Below are 23,839 nucleotides of genomic sequence, written 5' to 3'. Positions count from 1 at the left end.
TTAATAAAATAATTTAAATAATTACCGCGCAATTATAAATTTTAAAAATTAAATTTAATATTTTTAATGAATTATTTTAATAAATAATTTTAAAATTTCACGGAGTAATTAATAAACATATACATATATATTTGAAATTTAAATAAATATAAAAGTTTAAAAAAAAATTTTAAATATTCTCCGCGCATATTAAATAATTAAAAAATTCTTAGTTAAATAACAAAAGATTGAAAATTAAATAATAAAAAAATTTTAATTATTTATTTAAAAGTGATAAATTTAAAAATTGAAACTAGGTGGCGCGATAGTCGAGTGCTAGTAATAAATGTCTGGTAATAAAAAGAAAAAAAAATGAAAAATAAACTAGGGATTTTAATCTAGTGTCAGAGTGACAGTAATCAGTACAACAGTGTCGACTTTCTAACATGGCAGATCAATCTGTGTTGTATTATCATGTGACGAAGAAGTACTTGTAACGTTTTAATATTAAATAAATAATAGACAATTTGTGTAATAATAAACGTGAGTTTTAACAGTGTATATTGTTATATTAAAATCGGCTTGTTTATGACAATGGCGGACATTAAAAGTCCACCGTTTAGTGATATCAAAAGACCGGAGGAGGTAGTGGCGATGGCGATGAACGACAGCCTAAAATTCGCCGTGTTGATTGGGCTTATCGAAGTTGGACAGGTGTCTAATCGTGAAGTCGTCAACACCGTATTACATCTGGTGAGTTACACCTTTATCTCATTTTTTAATTCCCTCACTATCATCATTTTATCTTCACTATCTCCAGTTTTTTTTTAAATCAACTTATTATTTATCTAGTTTATTTTATATCAAACCCGCGTGTCCTTGGACTATTCGAGCTGTCAAATGTCGCGGGAAATTTTATTCAAACCCCCAATAATTAATTACATTTAATAATTAACCAAACAAATTTACTCCGAACTAGTCGAGCTTCTGCTCATTTTTTTTTTGACAAATTTTTTTTTGCCCCGAGTAATTTAAAATTCAAAAATTACCAAATTAATATTCATTAATTTATTTAAATTTACCACGCCTCAGTTACACAATACTATCATGTAATTTTTTATTATTATTATTTAAAAAATATTTTTCTCTCTAGCGTGACTTTAGCCCACGTTTACATTTTTTTTATCTGTCTTATTTTACACTTGTCATATTTTTATTCCGTTTTTTTAACGTCTACCGCAGTTCCACTGTTTTACTATTTTTATTATTATCACAACTTTTTTTTTTAACAATTGTTCTTTCATACATAGTCTCTTTTTGTTTAATAATTTTTATTTCTGGCGCTAAACAAAATTTTCTTTTTTTTGCCAAAATAAATTTATTACACTCGTAAAAAAATAAAATAAAAAAAAAAAAATTGTACGGACTGTTAACAGCGAAGTATAAAATAAATTATTAACCCATTGGGTAATTAATTATTAATTTTATTTGTATCATTAATTCACGGGCTTAATTGTTGCCGGTTAATAAAAAATGTACAGAAGTTTATATGTTGGATTTATTATTTAGAGTACACGTACATAGTGCACAGTATCAAAAATTTATGTACGTTGTATAAAGGCGTAAACATAAACGAATGTCGAATGTAATGAAAAAAAAAAAAAAAAGTTATTTATTGATAAACAGAGATAACAAATTCTCACTAAAAATAAATATTTTTATGATCCGGAGGTATCTGAAAATTTTTGGATTTTTTATATACGATAAATTTTGAAAAAAAAAATATTTCAAAAAATTGCACTTATAGCTTTTTTAATTTTCTACATGTGCATTTTTTTAGTTTTTTTTTTTTGTAATAGATTTGGTGAAAATAAAAAATCCAAAAATTGAGAACTGTATTCTAACTGTAAAATGATCCTGAAGTTAGAGGACAATTGAAAGTTTTGGATTTTTTTTAATACATAAATTACAAAAATTAAAAAAAATTAAAAATATGCACATGTAGAAAATTTAAAAAACTACAAGTGCAATTTTTTGAAAAAAATTTTTTTTTTATAATTTATCGTTTCTAAATTAATTCAAAAATTATTACAAGTTGGCTAACTTCAGTATCATAACTGTAAGTGAAGATATAGAAGACGAATTTATAATTATAAGTAATTAAAAAAAAATATAATACTGACCCCAAGATCATTTTTGCTCACCCTAAGAAATATTTCAAATTACAACTTGAATAATAAAATTTTCTTAGGGTGAGAAAGAACTTTTCGCTCCAAGGAATCCTTTTTTCCAGTGTAGTGAAATTAATATTGACGTTATTTTGTTGTTTATTAAAATCGAGTATGGGATAGTTTTGTGTCATCATGTACCACAACTAGCAATTTCATCTTAAATCTTGTTTGTAACTAACGCTCTCCATTAATATAGTTAGTTACGGGTATTCAAACTCTATACTATACCACGCATCCTCGGTTGAATTGTTCTGTTTTCCACTAAAACGGTTACTTTGAACGTTATATATATATATATATATATATATTGCTACTGTTGTTGTATAAACAATTGGTAGTACTTATATTGTTGGGAATAGAATAAATATTTTTTAAATATTTGTACAAATAAATAAAGCTCACAATTTACAGTCGGCAGTTTTTAAATGTTTATTTGCATTTGTATCAAAGGATGAGAAAAATTATTATATCTTTATATATATATATATAAAAAAGATGTTTATGATAATTTTGGGAGTACATATATATGTGATATTAAATTGAATCAGGTGTTAAAAAAAAATGATAAAAATTTTACGTAATGATGAGGAGTTCATATATATATATATCTATATTTATATGAATATATGTTAACTTATAAATGGATTAGAGTACAATTACATCAATGACATTTAGTATATAATTATACTAAGTATAGAACAGTAGTAATTTTAGTTACAATAGAATAAATTTAATTTTAATAGTTGGAAGTAGTACGGAAAGTTTTTTTTTATTTAAAGTTGATAATAGGTTTATTGTTATTTTGAATTGTTATATTCATTATTTTATGACAGATTATTATCAAAGAAAAATTACCATTATTTTTTTTTAATAAGAAGTAGGTTTTTTTGTGGAATTTTTGAAAAATAAATTTATAATTTCAGTTCCATTAGTTTTAAATTTCAATATTTTCTCTACTAAGTAAGAAAATATTCGAGCATTTTCTTGTGATTGAAAGTAAATATCACGAATTATTTTACCATTTTACTGAAATATGAAAACGGTTATTTTTTATTTTTACGGTAAACCAATCATTTTTTTTTCTATAAAAAGAAAAATTATTAATTAACAAAAAAAAAAAAAAGGTTTTTTTTTTCTGATAAAAATATGATAGTAAGAAACGATTCGACGTTTTTTTTGTTGACGCTCTTCGAAAAAAACTAATAAATATTTTTACATAAATTTGATAACGGAAAATTCCACGTGCTCTGAAAAAGGTTTATATTCATACTCTGCTATCAATATCCGATTTGTAATTTTTTTTTTTTAATATTATCTGGAGCAAAAACCAAGGACGCATTTTTCGTTCGCTCCAACTGTTAAGAAGTTTTTTTTTTTTATTTGTAAAACTAATAGAATAAAAAGTTAGATAAATCTATTGAAAAATAGATTATTTATCTCAGACTGTAATAATAAATTAAAAAAAAAAAAGTTTTAAATATAAATTATCAACTTCGCTATAAATAAGTTTGCAAAATAATTAAATCGACGGCAGTGAAGCAGACGGAAGTATCGCGAGTTTGAAATGAAATAAAAAAAATACTAATTAGCTATTTTTAATTTAATTAAAAAATTATTTCAAACGTGGGGGAAACAGAGTTTGATATAAAAATGGAATTTTTTTAATTTTAATATTTTTGATAAAATTTTTTAAAAATAAAACCAGCGTTAAATCACAATTTAGTATTTCATAAAAATTTTTACAGATTAGGACCTCCCAATTTGCCAAAACCCTTCCTTACATTTTAATTATTTGCTTTAAAATGATCCAAAAGTTAACAGACAATTAAAAATTTTAGGATTTTTTTTTTCAATAAATGAATTTTAAAAAAATGCACATGTAGAAAAATGAAAGAACTATAAGTGCAATTTTTTGAAATATTTTTTTTTTATGATTTACTGCTTTAAAAAAACATTCCAAAATTATTAGACGTCGGCCAAATTCAGTATCATTAATTTAATTAATAAAAATTTTTTCGTCTTTTTAATTATTTTGTAAATTGAAATATTTAAATTTTGAAAAAGTAATTAATGTTATATATATACACACACACACACACATATATATATATATATATATATATATATATATATATATATACTCATGCATCTATAATTTTGGTATCAAATTTAATATGCGTAAATACACATATATTATATATATGTACATATATAATGTGCAGTTCATGAGCTTGAGAGTAAATAGACACGATACTACCCCAGGTCGCAGTACGTAGTAAATTGTAACAGATATATCTACCCTTAATATATTTGACTTAATGATTATATCGCAATTTAGATCCCATTTGAATCATAATAATAATAATAATAATAATAATAATTTAGAAAAAAAATTTTTTGACCTCATTAGTTAATGGAAAAAGTAAATTAGACTTTCGAACTGCAACATCTGTCCGCGATTAATCAACTTAAGTAATAAATGATTACGAGCATATTAATTAATATAATTAACTTTTCGACGATTTAGATCATGATTGATAAATTTTGTTTTTTTTCTATGAGAAATTTATTCGATGATTGCACAGACAAGTGGGTGGGAAGTGAAGATCAAGATAATAAAATATATATTTTGTTGAATAGCAATGGAAATAAAGTTTTAAGCCTGATGAAAAATATCCAGGACATATCTCACGGTTGACTAGTAAATCCCTGAGCCCGTTGGTAGATAAGAGGGAAACCAGGCAAGCAAGCAGCCGAGGAGAAAGAGATTTAAATGCCAGTTAAACTCTCACGATCTTTACTTTTGTCGTCACTTAACTTCGGATTGGCTTGGGTGTTATGCCTACCGACAAAATTATAAATCAGTTTGTCTTTAGTAGAAATAAATAATTATTGTTTGATTTTTTTTTAATTTTTTATCCATTACTACGAACTTCATGCCTTGACTTGTTTAAAATTTATTTTTTATATTTTATGCATTGCCTAGTCTAATTACAGTTTTGGTAGTTGGTATATCATTAATTGTAATTAAAAAAAATTTTTTGAATATTAGTAGTCAAGCACTCAGTGGCGTAGACGGGAATCGAACCCACGTCTTGTCGGACACGGGGTCAGTTAACGAAATCGTTATTTTCGTTTTACTAAAAGTATTGTTATATTTTTTTATAAAAATACAAGCTCGTCAATTTAATGCAAATAAATTCAAAATTTCTTTCCCCCTTTTTTTTAAATTAATAAAAAAAAATCCGTCCATTTTTATAAATTTTTTTTCCAATTTATGAAATTTATTTGAAATTTAAATTTATATGTTGGGTATTAAATTAAAGTATGATTAATATATTTTTATAATTAATTTTAAATAATTTGGTAAAAAAATCTAGAAGAAGCTTAAAAATATGTTCAGGTTTCGAAAACCAGTTTAAAAAAATCAATTGATCTGCACATAATTCAAAATTTTAGCGCCAAAAAATAATTTTTGCTATATTTCAAAAAAATTTTATTTTAAATAAAAAACATCTGTTTCAAATTAATATGTCATAACACTTGACTCAATTTATTTTAAATATTTTAGAATTATAAAAACGTCTACTCAGAAATAGATTTACCGTAAATAGAGTATTAAAAATAGATTTACATCTATGACTGATAAATTTACCATCCGTTCCGGCTGCCGGATATCGTTTCTTTTTTTTATATATATTATATTTACGACGGAAAGTTGATATTGGTCAGTAAGCTAGTAAATCAATAGGCAACCTCTGCTGAACCACGAGCAGTGAATTGTCTGTCAATATAAAACTGTACTACTTATAAATATTAAATAATAAGTAAACTAAGTTTATAATTTCTCGAGTCCTTTGATGCAATTAAAAATGATAAATTGTTAATTACAAAGGCTGTTATTATTTAAATAACTTGGTAAAAAAAATAAAATGTTAAGTTTAAGGGCAAATTGTAGGGTGGAAATGAAGATGGTAGTAGTCAAGTACGTAGTAGCAGATGAGAGAAGAGCTAAAGAGCTTGATTGAATAGTTATTATTATGGAATGGAAAGGGATGAAAAGGGCGATGCTGGCTTTTGATGAAAGATAATCGTTTTATATTCCAGCTTCTTAATTCTCATGAGAATTATTATCTTTTTTTTTTTATTTTGCATCCTTATATTCTCTTTTACATTTTAAAAATTTATGTTCACCTTTATTGAGACTCAAGTATTTTTTTTTGCTGCTGCAAACTTCTTTTAATCTTTGATGCTTCAACTTGAATCAGTAGTCAATGAATCCCTTTCAATCTTCAAGAAAGGCTTTCAATTTTCGTCAGCTTCATGGGATTGTCGTCGCATCACTGACTATTTTTACATGTTTTTTTTTTTTTTTTTTGAATTTAGTTTTTGTCAATAATTGAATTTTTTAAATTTGTTTTTAAACAACGTTAATTTATGACAGAGTTTTATAGTTTTTTATTTCGAATTTCATGGGGCCATAAAGGTGAAAATTAATATGAAAAGGTCAAGAAAAGCAATTTATTTGGACATTAAGTCTGACAGTAACGTAAAAAGCTTTTGCGCATCTTATATATACTTGAATCCCTATTTTAATTTAATGAAAAAAATACTACACTGTGAAATTAAAATTTTTTTCTTAATTATTCTATAATGGGAGTTTGTAAATTACGGATTAACATTTAAAACTTTAAATGATATAATTGAACTTAATATTTCAAACATTTAAATCTTCTTTAAAGAAATTCCCAACATTTTTTTTTCTTTTTTTGTTTTTTTTTTTTTTAATATTAAATTATAAATTTAATATATTAATTTATTCAAATTTTTTACTGTTATGTAATCCTACCATTTTTCGCAACCCCATGAAAATAATTTATATTTTAAAAAAATAAAAAACCGGTGGTTCTATTTTAGAAAAAATGGAAAAGTAGTTAACTGGAATTATTAAAATGACCCAGAATAATTTAGGCCACTACTCATTTTTTATTAAGCATTCAAAATATATTCATATTATAATAATTATATTTTAAATTTAAATACCGTCTTCTTCAAAGACCTCGTACTTGAATCGGACTAACCTCGATTTCTTTGCCGTAGGTCTGTTTTCATCCCTTTAAAAAAAAACCTAAGAGCTCAGCTATCAACCCATTTTATTTTAAGTTCAACTTGATCATGAGCTCCTGAAAATATTCAGAAGTAGTTTTTATATATATAATTTTCATGCTTAATTTAAGAGCCTCTATAGACCGACAGAATGCTTCTGTGACCGCTTAGACAGGGTCATTTACAACCCTACAAAGAGTGGCCTGGAGAATTCATTTAAAAAACCCATTTTTTTTCTATAGCAACTGGAAATTTGGTTTTATTATTTAAAATAAAAGTCAGAAGTCATAAAATATAAATTTTAATATTCATACATATTCCATATATTATACATCAAGTTGAAGATTTTATTTATTTCTCTTATCTTTCAACGACATATATTTATATAATTTCCAACGGGGTGGTTTTTTATAAAAAACAAAAAAAATGGCTAATTAATTTCACGTAAATAAATTTTTTATCACTTTATATAATTAATAAATTAATATTCCATTACTTCGTTTAACTTTTTGGTTTATATTGTTCTAAAATGATATATTGTACATGTTTACTTTATTTTATCCTTAAATCTCAGTCGCAAACTACTAAATAATCCTTATCTACACACCCAAGTGTTATAATAAATCTCTGAGTATTTTTCCTCACCCGTGTTGTAAATAATCAATTTTTATTTTTTTAAATATCAATATTCATCAATTTTTTATTTAACTTCAATAATTATTAAATTATTCTCCATTTTTTAAATTTAAAAATTCGATAAAAAAAAATTGCTCAAGATTTTTTTTTTATTAAATTTCTATCTCATCTCTCAATTTTTTTATCACTTTGCCTTAAAGATCTTCTTTAACCTCTGTGTCAAGGTATCGATTGAAAAAAATTCTTATAAATGTAACAATTACAGTCCGAGTAATGACAAAAAATTATTATCTGGGTCACCCTCAACTCGTGTTAAAATTATTTATAGATATGAGAGTTTATTTCGTCTCATTAAATTATTTTTTTATAAAATTAAACTCGAGTATTCTATAAAAATTATCGTAATAACAACTCACAAGTTAATATCGCATACGACTATTGTAGTTGCACTCAATTAACATACCGTCTATGTAATTATTTATAAGAGCGTGTTAATTATCTTCGATTACTCGAGTCATTTTTAGATCATATACTTCAATTATTATATTATAAAGTCTATTACATTTTTTTTTCTTTGATATTTATTATTTACTTGACATAAAAACAATAAAAGTACATGCTGATATTTTAATAGAAATTAGTAATTTATATCTGGAGCTCCGATTGACAGAGGAAAAAATATTTCGAGTGAAAGCAAATATTCTTGACTCATGAAATTGTTTTTAAAACCTCAATTTTTTCGGGTAAAGTAGAAATTTCCTCTGATTAAGACAATTCGGCTGCCCAATTTCAAAAGATAGTAAGAGAAAAATTTTTAAAAATCGATTTTTTAGTATTTTTAGTTCCAAAGACTCTTGTAAACATTTTTAGTTCCAGACTTGTAAACATGATTCCATTTATATTTCAAAAATTTTATTTTTGTCAGTTAGTGTTTTGAAATTGGGCAGCCGAAATTCTCTTGGCTCAAAAAAATCTTGACTTAGCTTCCAAAAACGTCTGTCTTCCAAAGTATTTTTTTTGTTTTTTGATTTTTCTGTGGTGAAGCTGAAGCTAACGGCCGTAATGAGTAGCGGCCAGTAATTTTTTGCGTGGCCGCTACTCATTACGACCGCTAGCTTCAGCTTAATTTCACTAATATCTGAATTTACCATTTAATTTTGAATGTGTCGTAATACAGGATATTTATATTTATCAAAAAAAAAAAAAAAATAAAAAGTTGTATATTCTATTTTTGGCAAAGACTTTGTGGACTCAACTCGACACAGTATTTAAGTGACGTTATCGCCAGAGGCTTTACGCCTTTTTATTTTTTTATTTTCCTCAGCATTGTTACAAGCCAACTTTTGTATAATTACAAATCTCACAGAACAATTGCTGTACAAAGCAAAGCTCGATTTTTCTTCGTGTCTTATTTTTTTATCTTTAAAAAAAAAAATAATAAAATTTTTTTTGTCGGTCTTAAGAAATGAAAATTAAAATTAAAATAAATAATGAATTTTATGCTTTTATTTAAATGATAATATTTTATATACGACTATAAAGCATAGCGAGAAATTAAAATGTATAAGTATGCAAAAAATGTAAAGTAATTTTTTTGTAAAAAAAAATTTATCTGTTTTCATAGGAATGAAAAATTACCATTGAAAAAAAAAAAAAAAAAAAAAATTAATAATAAAAGTTATTAAAGTGGCACTCCTCTATCGTGGCCTCACCTTTATTTTTAATGTAAAGAAAGGCAGAAAAGTTATCAAAGAGTTTCACATAAAAAGGACTGATGGAATAGAAATGAAAAGACCGAAAAAAATTATATAATAAAAATATATTTTTTCCGCTACGCTTTAAATGAGTACTTGGCAAAGTACATACTCACTCTAGTACATATATTTTTAAAAATTAAATATTTATAGAGAATGCTGCGGTCATAATAAAAAATAAAAAAATATCTCTACCATAATATACTCAAAAATATTTTATGGTAAACGAAAAATAAAGTTTAAAATAAAAACTCAGGTAATGAAAGTCTCCAATATCGCATATTTTCAGTACTTTATAGTTTAAGAAAATTTATTTTTACAATAACAAAAAAAATCTCGAGAACGGTTGACTTTGCGGGCCTGCTTTAAAATTTTTCGAGCTCTAGGTTGCGAGAAACTACAGAGACACAGCGTCATAGGTCTAAAATAAAATTTTTTCCGGGACTTTTTGGGGTTTTTCCGACTAGAGCCCATCATAATGAACAAAAAATGTTCATATACTGTTGAGTTATTCCCAACAGATAAAAAGTTATGTAAACTTATTAAGTAGCGGCTACCGATTATTTTTTTCAGTTCAGGGTAAAAACAATTGCCATTTTTTAAAAATCGTCAGTTTTCACAGCAGGCGTTTAGAAATCTTCCGAAATATAAAAATAACTTTTCTTCATCAAAATTAGTATAAAATAACCGATTAAAAAATATTATTTGTATAAAAATGACGTACGAAATCGATACTATGAGAAAGTATTAAGTGATTCTGATTGAGTTTAAAGATGAGTTAAGTGTCGATACACTCGGTACACAAAAGACGAGACCGGGCGTGTAAAATGATCTCATGACAAAGCATACACTCGAGTCAGCAGTGTCATCAGACAGTTTATTAAATTTTTTCGACTAATACTTTATCAATACTTCGATACTTGGATACATTCTCAGGTTTGATTAGTAGTTGTAAAGAGTTGGCCGTGTTTTGGTTTTCAAGTCCACATGAACGTTCGTTATATAGAATGAAAAAGTATATATAGAACAATGAAGAGGTGAACGTTAGGGGTAGGTGGTAGAGATGTAGGTGGTAGTGGTGGTCGGTCGATACGCGACGTTGTTGGCCTGCCTATTTTATTCTTCCCCTTTATTCAACTTACTACTCCCTCCATTTAACCCTCAAAGTGCAACCCTCACTAGCTCCAACTACTTCAATACATATATGTACAAATATATGTGTAGGTATGGGTATAGTGAGGGTATGAGTACCTATATATATGTGTAAGTGTACTACATTCACAATATCTATGTGATGTGATGCACTTGCTTATATTCGTTCTAGTTCAAGAGGCATTCATCATAAAATAATCGTCTTGTAGCTTTTGGTTTACTCAAGGTTTAAATAAACTCTCAATGAAAAAAAATTATACTTAAATAAACAATGAAAATTTATTTTATTTATAATTATTAGTTGTGACTGTGTCTGTTCTGTGAAATATTTATTTATTTATTTATTTTGAGATTTAGATATTCAAATTTTTTTTAATTATTTCATTTATTATAGATGGAAAATTTGAATTATCTTAGGGAATTTAAGTAAAATTTTTATATTTATCTTGAGGTAAACCTGGATAAAATTCAGTGATGGCTTTTAAAGGAATAAAATCGTTTAGACGATTTGGAAAAGAAGTAAAAAAAATTTAAAAGGACGAGATTGCTTGCCAAGAATAAGATTTTTACTTTTTTTTTCTTCTTTTGGTTAAATTTTTTTGAAGTTAATTTTTAATTAGTTTTTTTTTTTTGACAAATAATTAGTGAATTTTTTTAAATTTGTGTCAAGTTAAATTACGTGACATAAATTACAAAAAAACATGACTGGAGTAAAATCAATATTTTTAAATGTCGAGTTTTTTTATTTAAAATATTCGTACACAGAAAAATAAAAATTGTTAATTCAAAAAAATTTTTCGCGCCAAAAATTCTTTTTTTCTGTATAGAATTTTTTAAAAAAATAAATATTAAATGATATATTTTTGATTATTAATTTTTTTTTAAATAAATAAATTTTTTTTTATACAACATAACATTTTTGTATTGAGAAATGCGATGTACTGAAAAGTAAATGAAAAGTTTAATAGTTAGTAGCAGGAAAGCAGGAAATGTATTGAATAATGACGTCGATCATGATCGTGGGTGTTACGGCGTCTCGGATTTAATAACAATACTAATACATATATATATATATATATATATATATATATATATATATATATATATATATATAATGAAATTGTGGGTGTGAGTGAGTGAATGAGCACACAAATGAATGAATTAAAGAGAGAGAGCTTTCATTGTGATTACAGACACTATACAGACTGTTATATATTTATAATAAACGCTCATTTTAACGCTCTAGACTTTGCTACATATATATGGTATATATATGTATGTAGATGCTGTTTATGATTATATTATGATTTATTCACGATTTGGAGACACCACGGGTGCCAATAAATGCATATAAACATTTATTATTCACTGTACCAACACTATTTACTGTATACTCAAATTTATATCATATTATTTATGACACCATAAATAGTTATGATAAACATATCAATAATAAATATATGAGCTTGCTTTTTACATTATAAATTTTTATATACATTATTTTGCATTAAATTATCGTACTGATGATAAAAATTTTGAAAAAAATTAATTATGGTACTTTTTGTAATATATTGTTTTAAATTATTTTATTGGTCTAATAATTATTTAGTATCAATACTTTAATTGTAATAGATTGATTTATTTTTTTAATAAAAAATTTATGTTGTAATGCTCAAATTTTTTATTAATCAACACAATGATTTTTTTTTTTTTTAAATGAAACTTCAAATTGACGATATGAATTTTATTTAAAAATTTTTTTGACAAGTTTTCAAAATCACAATGAAAAAAATAATTGGTAGCAGGTACTGATTGGTAATCGGTAGCCGCTACTGATTAATTTTCAGTAGCTGCTACCAATTATTTCGGTAGCTGCTATCGAAATTATCAGTAGCTGTTAACGAAAATTAATCGGTAGCTGCTACTGATTTATTGGTAGTAGCTACTGATTTGTCGGTAGTAGCTACTGAAAAATATTCGGTAGCGGCTACCAATGATTTTTTTAATGCAGGCATAACCTTCTGAAGTTTTATAGGATTTTTTGACCAGTTACTTACAATAATTTATGGACCGTAAGCTTTCATTTGATACCAGACTAGTGATTTTGGTAAAAAAAAATTTTTTTTTATCAAAATTGGAAATTTTTTCATCACAATTGAAATTTTTTTCTAAAAATTCCGACTTTCAAAATCGATTATATATAGACTTCACCACAGGCCATTTGAAATCTTTCAATTAAAAAACAATCATGTCTTTTGTTATTAGCTGGGACATCTGGATATTTATTGCCCATATGTTTTACAAAATTAGTAACCGACAAACTGTAAATGAGTACAACCTGTAGACTGTAATTAATTTGGATATTTTTCTTTCCACAACTTTTTTTTTATCAATATTTTCAATTAGTTAATTTCAACCCTTGACATTCAATTTAAAAGTACCATCAGCCATGAATTTCACAATATTGACTTTTGAAAATATATAACCCTTATATTTAATTAATAAAACCTCTCAAGCGTTAGTAAAAAATTTTTAAAATAAATAAATACCAGGACTATAAAATTTTTTATAGAAATTAATAATAAAAAAAAATGTTTTTTGCGTAAAAAAATTTCGGTGAATTTATTGTTCTTACGGATTTATTTATTTACAGCCAGTGTTTATTAGTGTTATATTTAATTTTATTGAATAGACATAAATACTTTATTCATTTTCGTCCAATAAATTCCTCCATACAGAATAGAATGATTTATTCCTATCGTTTTAGTTATCATTATCACAATCGATTCGTAGTTGCAATAAATTTCACGGTGCACCTGATATATTGTTAAACGGATTAAAATTTTTTACTCCATACCTTATTTTTCAATAGAATTCTTTAGACTTTTTTTTCCAATTATTTTTTTATTCCGCTTTTAATTTTATGAAACTTTTATTGTATTTAAGTTATCAAACAATTTATTAAAAAAAAAGGTTTAATTAATAATTGTCAAGAGTTTTATATCAACACGATGAAATTGTAGAACTAAAAAATTTTAAAAGTTAAAGGATTTTCCAGCAAGTTTAAGTTGTTTTCCGAACTTCTAGCTTTGAAATTATCGGGTAAAATTCACCATTGAAACAAGTTGTGCGTTGGTATTTTTAAGAGCGCTCTGTAATTGCAGAACAACTTGTTCAATAACTTTTATTAGTTTTTTTTCTTCTTTAGTTAATCAATTAACTAAAACTCAAAATTATTGCATTTTTTTTCTATTTACTCGTAATATTATTAACCTTCAGCAGAATTTTTTTCCCTGTACATTTTTATTTTTTTATAAAAAAAATTAATCATATATTTATATACATATTAAAAGTGTGAGAATTTGGTATATGTACATATCTATATATATTAGGATGATCATTGAAAAATAAATTTTCTCAGGCACCCCATAAAAAGTCTCTTTTTATTGGAAAAATGGTGGAAAATTTGATTTTTCCCTTTTAAGTAAAAAGAACACGTGCTTTAAGACGACAAAATAATTTCTTGATACAATCGCAGTTTTTTTTAAATATCTCATGAAATATGCAGATTAAAGGAAAAAGTCATAGGAACAATTTTGTAGGAAATTGAATTTTTGACAAAAAAGGTCATATTATTTTTTTTAATAAAATGTATATTTATGAAGATATTTCAAGAAAACTTTTTGAGATCTTATCAAATGAGCATTGTAAGGATTACGAATGTTAAAAATGACATTTTTTGTTAAATATAGACAACTTCGTAACTCGTAACTTATCAATCATTAATGCTTGTCGTAGTTTCTATATACTTAGAAAAATTTTATTTTTAGCATTCGTAACCCTTTCAATGCTCAATTAATAAGATCTAAAAAAGTTATTCTGAAATATCTTCATAAATATACATTTTATTAAAAAAATGAATATGACCTTTTTTGTCAAGAATTTAATTTCCTACAAAATTGTTCCTATGACTTTTTCCTTTAATTTGCATATTTCATGAGATATTAAAAAAAAACCACGATTGTATCAAAAAGTGAAGTTTGATTTTCTGAGGCACGGGTTTTTTTTTACTTAAAAAGAAGAGACCAAATTCCCCAGGTATTTTTTCACTAAAAAAGCTTTTTATGAGACGTCTGAGAAAGTTTAGTTTTTAACGGCCACCCTATATATCTATATTTCTACTCAAATTTCTGAATTATTTGAAAAAATACGAATAATTCAAATTATCCGGAATTTCGCATCGTTCGATTTTAAGTTAAAATCGATTATTAGTTCGATTCGATTCGATATGAATAATTCATAAGTTCGAAATATTAGCACACCCCTAATACATACATATATATTGTATATATCTATATATATAAATATTGATTAAATAATAATATGAATTTTTCCATCACCGTCCAGTTTAATTTTTAAACATAATGTCGTATATATATATACAGTCATTTATGTGAGCGTGCACATCCTGCGTATTAAACATAAATATGAGTTGACATAATTTATGCATGCGCTGTGATGCTTTATGTCGTTATATTTTATCTATATAACACACTGTCTCTTCTGATGATTAAAAAAAAAAAAAAGTTATAAAAAATTCAAAGACTGAAGTTAATGATGACAGACAGAAACTCGTGTAAATTTAAAAACTTTATCTAGCAATACAAAAATCTTTAAATTTAACATGTTACTTTATTCAACACTTTATTCGACACTTGAATTCTATCGATTTAATGTGAATTGTCGTGTAGCTTAAACTTTTATCACAAATGTAAGTAGACAACTGTGTTCAACTTTTAAGAAGAGAAAATAAAAGTGTGAAAAAGTTATTTACATTCACGCGTTTTACACATTTACATTTATTTTTATTATTATTTTTCTTTTTCATCTTTGCATTTACTTTTTATTTTATCTCGCATTTTTAATCGTGCCAAGAGAACACAGACTTAATGGCTCTTGTCTTAAAGTCTGTGTCTTCAAAGGATTAGAAAAAAATTCCCTTTATTTTTATATTTCACGTAAAGCTTTTTTTTTTGTTATATTCTTTGTCTAAATTTTTTTTTTTTTTTTTTACGTAATTTGTGTTTGTTAATAGAGGATCAAATGAGTAAAACGCGGGCATAAATCAAACTGATCCAACGTATTATGTAAACGAGAATAACCAAACTCGTGAGAGAAAAAACTGTCGGATAATTTGGCTTTCTTGTAACAAAGCTCTAGGGTTTTATGGTTTTATTTAGTAACTGGGGTTCATGTGGGTTGGACGACACCGCATACGATAATACTAAAAGCTCAAAAAATTTTAACTAATTAAGGATTCAAATTAATCTTACACAGAAAATCGTAACTTCTTTTTTTATTTTTCTTATGATTAATTATTTTTTTTTATTGTGTTCCAGGTAAGTTTTTGAATTTTTACAACATAAATTATCATCAAAATGTGAGTACTAAAAATTACCACCAGCAACTTTCATAAGAAAATTTTGAAAATCAGTTGAGCTTGAAAATTTGTGAATTTAAATTTACAATTTCATATATTTTTGAACCTTTATAAATTTGAAAATTTGAAAATGTTCAATTTATAGGACATATGATCTAATTTTAAAAATTTGAACTTTTCTGCATGTTAAAGACAATCCGTAATGGAAAAAGGCATGAAATAAAAATTTTTTTATGAAATTCAAAATTTTTAAATGCAATTATCATTCATAAAGTTGCCAACTTATAAAGTTTAAAATTGCCTTCAATTTTCAAGTTGGCTCCATTGAACGACCGTAATAAAAATAAGCTCTGGAAATGTTTCGCATGAGAAACTTTTAAATTTGAGATAAATCGTAACTTAGTTACATTTTTTATCAACTTTTAAAAATTTAAAGTCGACTTCGTACTTTTTTTAACTTCAGCTTAAATTCTTCAGTTACCAAAAAATTTACCAAACTCCCGATCCGTCTGAAATTTCTAAGCTCCCCCAGAAAAGTTTCCACCGTCTAATTAGTTAATTAAAAAATCCCATAACTATTTTAACATTACGAAAATTAGATTAAACCGGAATCAAGAGACGGTGAAAACCACATCCACGAATAATCAGGATGATTGTGCGGTTGATGTTGATTATTCACCAGTAATTAACTCTGTTCGGAGTTCAAGAGATCATTAGTTTTCATTACTCAACCGTTTAAAATTTTTTTATTCCCATTTTTCATAATTATAATTTAAAATTTTTTAAATTTCGTACATCAACTCAACAATTTGCTGTCAATTTATTTACTAGATTTTTTTTGAGATGAAAAACGATACTGGCTTAATGTCACCGGGCCATTAGTAACTTGAATCAGTTTTATTATGTCGTGATGCCGCACCTATATATATATACATATATATAACTGAGATTAAATATGTTATAAAAGAAAAAGAAAATTAACGTCTATTTAGTTCACGCATGTCTTTTGACCTCAACTAATGTCATGTTATTTTTATCTTTCAAGCTTTTTTCTAAATTATTTATTTCGCGAAAAAAAGAAAAATCATATATTTAATTATAATTTTTAAATTAATTAATTTAGAGTACACGCTCGTAAAATTCAATACTATTTTAAAAGCTCAGAAAAAAATCGATTTCTATGAATGGTGTCACCAAAACTCATGCGGTCAGGCATGTGTTATTTAATTATCGATTGTACTCAATTGAGTTTTACCTTACAAGGTTTTTATGTACATATATATTTATTTATATGTATGTATATATGTATATAAATACAACTAAATGACCAACTAGAATTACGATGTCACGAAATCGATATTTAATGCATTAACATTCGCGCATGTGTATCGACGATTAAATTAATTTAAATGGACCGCGTTAATTTGTCTTACTATCGTGATGTCTATGTTTACTTTTTTTTTATTTTTAAAAAAATCTATCAAGCTGATGGCTTTAGTTCATAATCCATTAAAACAGAAAATAATTACGGACAATCTCGTAGCAGGTTTTTCAATGAGTACTTTTTTTTTAGTTGAATATATTCATCATGTAATGCGGCTTTGATTCAAACGATAGATCCCGGACTTTAGTTTGCTTTAATCTCTCGTTTTTCAGTCTCATTTTTTTAAAGGAAAAAATTTCAGCTGGTTTTTTTATATCGAAAACAGTTTTTTTATTTTTATAACCGAAATTGAAATATTTATTTCAATTTGAATTTTAAAGCTTTTGAAAAAATTTCAATTCTATTTCTAACATTAATTATCTTTTTTTTTTCTTATTAAAATAATTAAATTAAATTAACATGATTGTAGCAATGACTTTTCAATATTTCGAGAAAATTGAATTTTGAAAAATTGTTAGAAAGTTTAGAAGAATTTTGGAAATTTTCAAGAAGCTGAAATATAAAATTTTTTTAAAAAAGTAGAGAAATAAAATTTTATAAACAAGCTTTGGTAAAAGATTATTTTGTCACGTGGCATATGTTTTACAATTGAAGTAGTAGTAAATCTACTAGACTTACGCCCTCTCACGTCGAGTGAAAATTTATCTACCGGTTGGTAATCCTTCGTTCTAGATTCACGATAGTGAAAAACAAAAAAAAAAGTCCTATAAATCCAAGCAACCCGAAGCTTTTCTCATTAATTTATGAGTGTGTTATCTTGCTGGAGAATTCGAAATCACGCGGTTCATTTCTCAGTTGATAATCAACCACTTGAGATAACGCAGATTTTCAATTGCTGGTAACTACTGTACTTACCATGTAGATAAACAACACATGTACTCCAGATATAGCACACAGACCATAATATGGGAATTGGATGTGTGCGCACGCCTGAAGATACAGTAGGAATGTCATTTTATCGAAACGCTAAAGAGCCGCTTACCAACTCGGTAAAAAAGTTTAATGTTATAAAATAATTCTGATAGATGGCCTTTCTCGACCATGATAGCTTTTTTCCATGGTTATGTTTCGTTACAATAATGGAGGTTATAAAAGCTGATTTTTGAGAAAATTTATCTTTGGCAACAAAAAAGCATTAATGATACAATTGAAATGTAATTTCGAAAATTTGGCAGGAATATCATTCTTCTAGAAAGCTTGAACCCTTTTTGGATGAAATTGAGACCCGCTAAATATAGAAATTAGGCGGAAAAGAGAGATACCAAAATTTTGTTTTTTTGAAATGGCCCTAAAACTTTGATTATTATTTCGACAATCGATTACAAGCAATTTTGAGTATTCGAGATTAATTTTTACAAAATTACATCTTCTTTTTAACTCTCTTGATCTCAAACACTCGAGTCAAAAATAAAACTTGATTCAGGCTCGTTTCACCTTATTTTCTTTTGGAGTTATGAATTTGCCGAGGATTTTCCGATAAGATCTCGATTTTTTCTACTTGAATTGAATTTTTGTTAACTTTTGAGCTTCTTTCATCTTAGTTTGAACTTATTCGTCTTCACTTCGAACACCATAGTCTGGTTTAATCCGAAAATAGTGGCAGAAATGGCTAGTTTTCGCCTTTTTTTGGTACTCAGGGATCATTTTCGAGGCTTTCTATGGAAAATCATTACTCTAATAGTTACATAAATTATTAAATTAGTTTATTTGGCCCCAAATATGTATGAAAAATTTCCGATGATTTTTCAAAACATTTCATTCCAAAAATGAAAAAATTCCTATTCGCTGGCTGAATTTCAAAATTTGAGCCAAAGGTACGAACTTCGATTTTCTCTTTCTTTTTTCTTAATAAAAAATAACTTTTTGGTTCATTTAACGAGTAAACATACAGCGAATATCTGTTTGTCAAGTATAAAGTTCCCAAAAATAGCAATGGCTCGGCAAAAAATTTTTCCGTGCCAGTAAGTAGTATAGACATATATTCTGGTATACGGTCATGTCATTCAGTGTCATTCTATGGTCGTATTCCTTTCATCACTAACGATGCTAACGAGCACTCGTCTCACGCGTCTGGCGCCTCTTATCGCGTTAATATTGTACAACCAAACTACTCCTTCTACACTCCACCCATTCTCTCCTCTTTCTCTCTCAGTATAATAATTTTATGCAAATATAAACAATTATTCGTACGGACAATCTCCACGTCGTCCACAAATTTAATTCAAGTGGCAAAGTACTTGTTTGTTTCACTGAAAAAATATAAATAACATGAAATAAATATATATATATATATATATATATATATATATATATATATATATATATATATATATATATATATATATATATATATATATATATATATATATATATGTGCTAGCGTAATTTTTGAAGCCTTGTCTAAAGCTTCCAGAGAAAATACAGACTCAGTACAGACTCGATACAGACTCGGTGTTTGATGTTGGGAAGAATAATCATTTTCTTTCATTTTTACACAGAAAAAAAGGATATCTTGGCGTAAGAAATTTTTTCTTGCCGCAGGAATATTTTTTGCAATTTTCAATGAAAACGAAAATTTTCTTGGTTCAAGAGCAAAATTTTCTTAAATTTAGTCATCTTGGCATAAGATTTTTTTTTTATTCAACCAATATAATATATGGTTCTTGAAGTAAAAAATATTTTCTTAAAGTAAAAATATTTCGCCCCAATATATAATCAATTGTTCGAAAAGTAAAATATTCTTTCTTGAAGAATAATTTATTTTGAATCGAGATGATTTGTGACTCGAATCAAGAATTAAAAGTACTCGATTCAATGATAAGAAATATCTTGGCTTAAGTATTTGTTGTGTTGCGGCAAATAAGCGTAGACGTTTGAACCAACAGCAACTGCGCTCACGGCTCAACGCAAAAATTCTGTTGGGAAAACTAACTGTACTATACTAAAGTGGCGGTAGCTTAGACTCTACATTGTACAGTGTGCTAACTACATATGGGTAAAGTGAACCAATGTTCAGGAAACGGTCGGATAGCATAATTGGTAAAGCTCTCGCGTGATGCCGAATCGGTCTAGGTTCGATTCCTACCATCAGCAAACAATTTATTTTTCTCAATTCGTTCATAAGCCATTTAATCGAGAGAGTTTATTCCTTATCCTCTCTACTGCTGTATTGCGGTGTTCTAAATATACGCATACACTTTCCTGCTTAACAATATTTAATATTTATATTAGGTTAGATTCACCGAAAAATATAGGTCGATATATTTTTTAAGTAGAGTCATTTATTTTCTTGAATCGAGACTAGAATTTTTTTAAGTCAAGAAAAAAAATCATCAATGGGAGAATTTTATGTCTTCCGTTAAGTAAATATTTGCATGATTCAAAAAAAGTTATTTTATTAAGCTAAGATTATAATTTATTTAAATCAAAATTAAAATTTTCTCATTACAATAGACCGTTGTCTTGAGTCGACAATGTAGTTTTCTCAAACTGAGAGTAAATGTTCTTCTGTCACGCAAAAAAAGTTCTTGGTTTGAGATGTTGATATATATTGTGATAATTTACTATACTCACCAATCAAGACAGAAAAGTATCTTGTTTTGATAGTTTTTTTTACTTGGTTAGAAACAAAATATATTTGACTTGAAATAAATATTCTTAAACCAAGATTATTTAACTTGAATTAAAATTTAATTATTCTTGATACAATATTTTTATAATATTAGTCGAAGAAAATATTCTCGGATTAAAAAAACCCAATTACTCAGCCCAAGAATAAAAAAATGAAGGCAAAAATTATCTTGGGCCAAGTCAACCTTTTTTTTCTGTGTATGTTTCAAGTACTATTCTACTTTAATTAATATCTTTACAAACATAACAATTAGTTGTGCAAATATTATTATATTTATAGCAATAATAATAATTAGGATTCGATTAGCGGGAAAATAAACTTGGAAAAAAGTAAAAAATCTATTCTTTTGTTCCTTACTCATCGCAACTACCAATACTCGTACAAAGACGTTATAAAAAAATGAAAAAACGTATGTTCTGAACTCTCTTAGCCAGAAGCCAACACAAACTTTTCTCCTTGCATTAAAGTTGCCGTCGTGTACACAATTTTATTTATTTATTTTTTCGTCAAACACGACAACAAAAAAACAAAAAATTTTTTATTGCCGTTGAAATTTTTTTTTTCAACTCAACTAGTAAATTAATAATTTTTAAAATAAATTTCGCAGTTTGTTTAATTTAAAAACAACAAGTGTTTTATTAATTTACAGATCCGGGTAAATTAACTAAATTCTATTTGTCGGTCGTATATATTCACATATTTACTATCCGTCATATTTTGTCAGCCGACGAATTATAAATTTGAAATAATTTATTGTAAAAATTTTATTTAGTAATTTATAAAAATTCAAATTCATTAGAATATATTTTGTATAAATAAATAGATGTGACAAATTATGTAAATGTATATTATCATGAAAATTAAATGCTATCTATTAGATTAATTATATTTGCATTTAATTATGATCATCAATTTTGCTTCAGTGCATAATGTCCAAATTTGAGTTATACAGTATACGATAGCAATAGAATAATTGAAAATTAAATATATATATATATATATATATATATATATATATATATATTTATACAGATGCACGTACTTACACATATGCATGTGTATTTATTTGTATATGCATATGTATATGAATATGAATATATATAAAACATATATATGTAGATATATTTATAGTGAGTGAGTTAGCGAGAGATATAAAGGACAATAGAATGATGTGGCCTGTACGCGTTTACTCGCGTGACATTTTCGAGTGCACAAGCCGCAGGCTCAAATGCAGATTAGCACTGATGCTGGAGACGCGAGAGTGGTTCATATTGTTCCAATGTCGTCTATTGTTTGATGCGACAACTCCATCCTTTCCATTCCCATTTTGTTCACTCGCAACATGTCAATTTGTACTAGACTAACCCAACTTCCATTATTTATTATTATTTATTGTCTTATGTATTGGGAAGCCCGGCCGAAATTTACATTAATGTTTTTTTTTTGCAAATTTTGAATTGTCATTTTACTTAATTTTCATAATTCCCTGTAGACTGTAAAAAGTCGGAGGTGAATACGAATTTTGTTAAATCCGAAATTCGTCAAGGAGTTCCGGAGTTTGAAAAAAATCACTGCATGCGGTGAATAGGGATTTTTTTATGGGCAGAGTGATTTCGGAGTGACGCGGATTTTATTTAAATCCGCATTCACCCGGTCCGGAGTTTTAATACTTAAATAAATTAATATTTAATAGAAACAGCTGTTAATTATAAACATAATTATTTAAATAAATAATTCATTGAGATATTAATAATTAAACTTAAAATATTATGCTTTTAATTTATAAAATGTTTTAGTAACTCACTAAATTATAATTTCATATATATAATACATAGTGAAGATATTAAATTATTGAATAGCTATAGTGACATAGTTTTTATGGGAATATTTTATATTTCGGTACATTATGAAATGTTATCACGTGGTATGGTTGATGTAAGTCATATGACAGTTTGTGACTCAGTGTAATTATATTTGTAAAAGTTTTATTATCAGCTGGTTATAATTTTTTAAAATAATTTCGCGTGAATATATGTTCAGGGAGTTCGTAATTATTTCCGTACTCAATATAAACGTCGAAATTTCAAAGACCTAAGCTCACTATATTAGTAATTTTTTTTGCAATTAATATTTTCCGAAACATCCTTCAGAGTGAAATTCACTCCAAGGAAATTAACTAAATAAAAAATCATCCATTCCACGTTCACTCCTCTCGGAGTAAATTTTCCTCCGAAAGGGAGTGAGTAAATAAAAAATCATCCACTCCGCGTTCCGAAAATTTTTTACAGTAATCTCAATTTTAAAAAATTTTTTTCCCGTCTATATTTTTCAAATTTAATTAAAAATTCATGTATATATTTACCTTTTTTTTTATTTCCTTTGAACAAAAAAAAATTCAGTGTACCAGAATAAAAAAAGTACTTCTGTTGTTTGTTTGTGAAATCTTCATATTTCATATTTTCAAAG

General features: G+C 26.2%; 1 protein-coding gene across 5 annotated transcripts in view; it reads left to right on the top strand.

Moving 5' to 3' along the window:
• Window positions 1–419: 419 nt before the first annotated feature.
• LOC103570073 (neurobeachin) overlaps window positions 420–23,839 on the top strand; it is a 154,160-nt gene continuing 130,740 nt past the window's right edge. For all 5 annotated transcript variants that reach the window (XM_053742551.1, XM_053742550.1, XM_053742549.1 and 2 more), the window contains exon 1: window positions 420–732. In XM_053742551.1, coding sequence (XP_053598526.1) covers window positions 568–732 — 165 coding nt within the window. In that variant the 5' untranslated portion in view covers window positions 420–567. The remainder of the gene's footprint in view (window positions 733–23,839) is intronic.

Source organism: Microplitis demolitor, chromosome 10 (assembly GCF_026212275.2).
Source record: "Microplitis demolitor isolate Queensland-Clemson2020A chromosome 10, iyMicDemo2.1a, whole genome shotgun sequence".
Classification (NCBI taxonomy): Eukaryota; Metazoa; Arthropoda; class Insecta; order Hymenoptera; family Braconidae; genus Microplitis; species Microplitis demolitor.
Note: the sequence above shows the minus strand (reverse complement) of the source record. Positions and strands in the feature narration are given on the sequence as shown.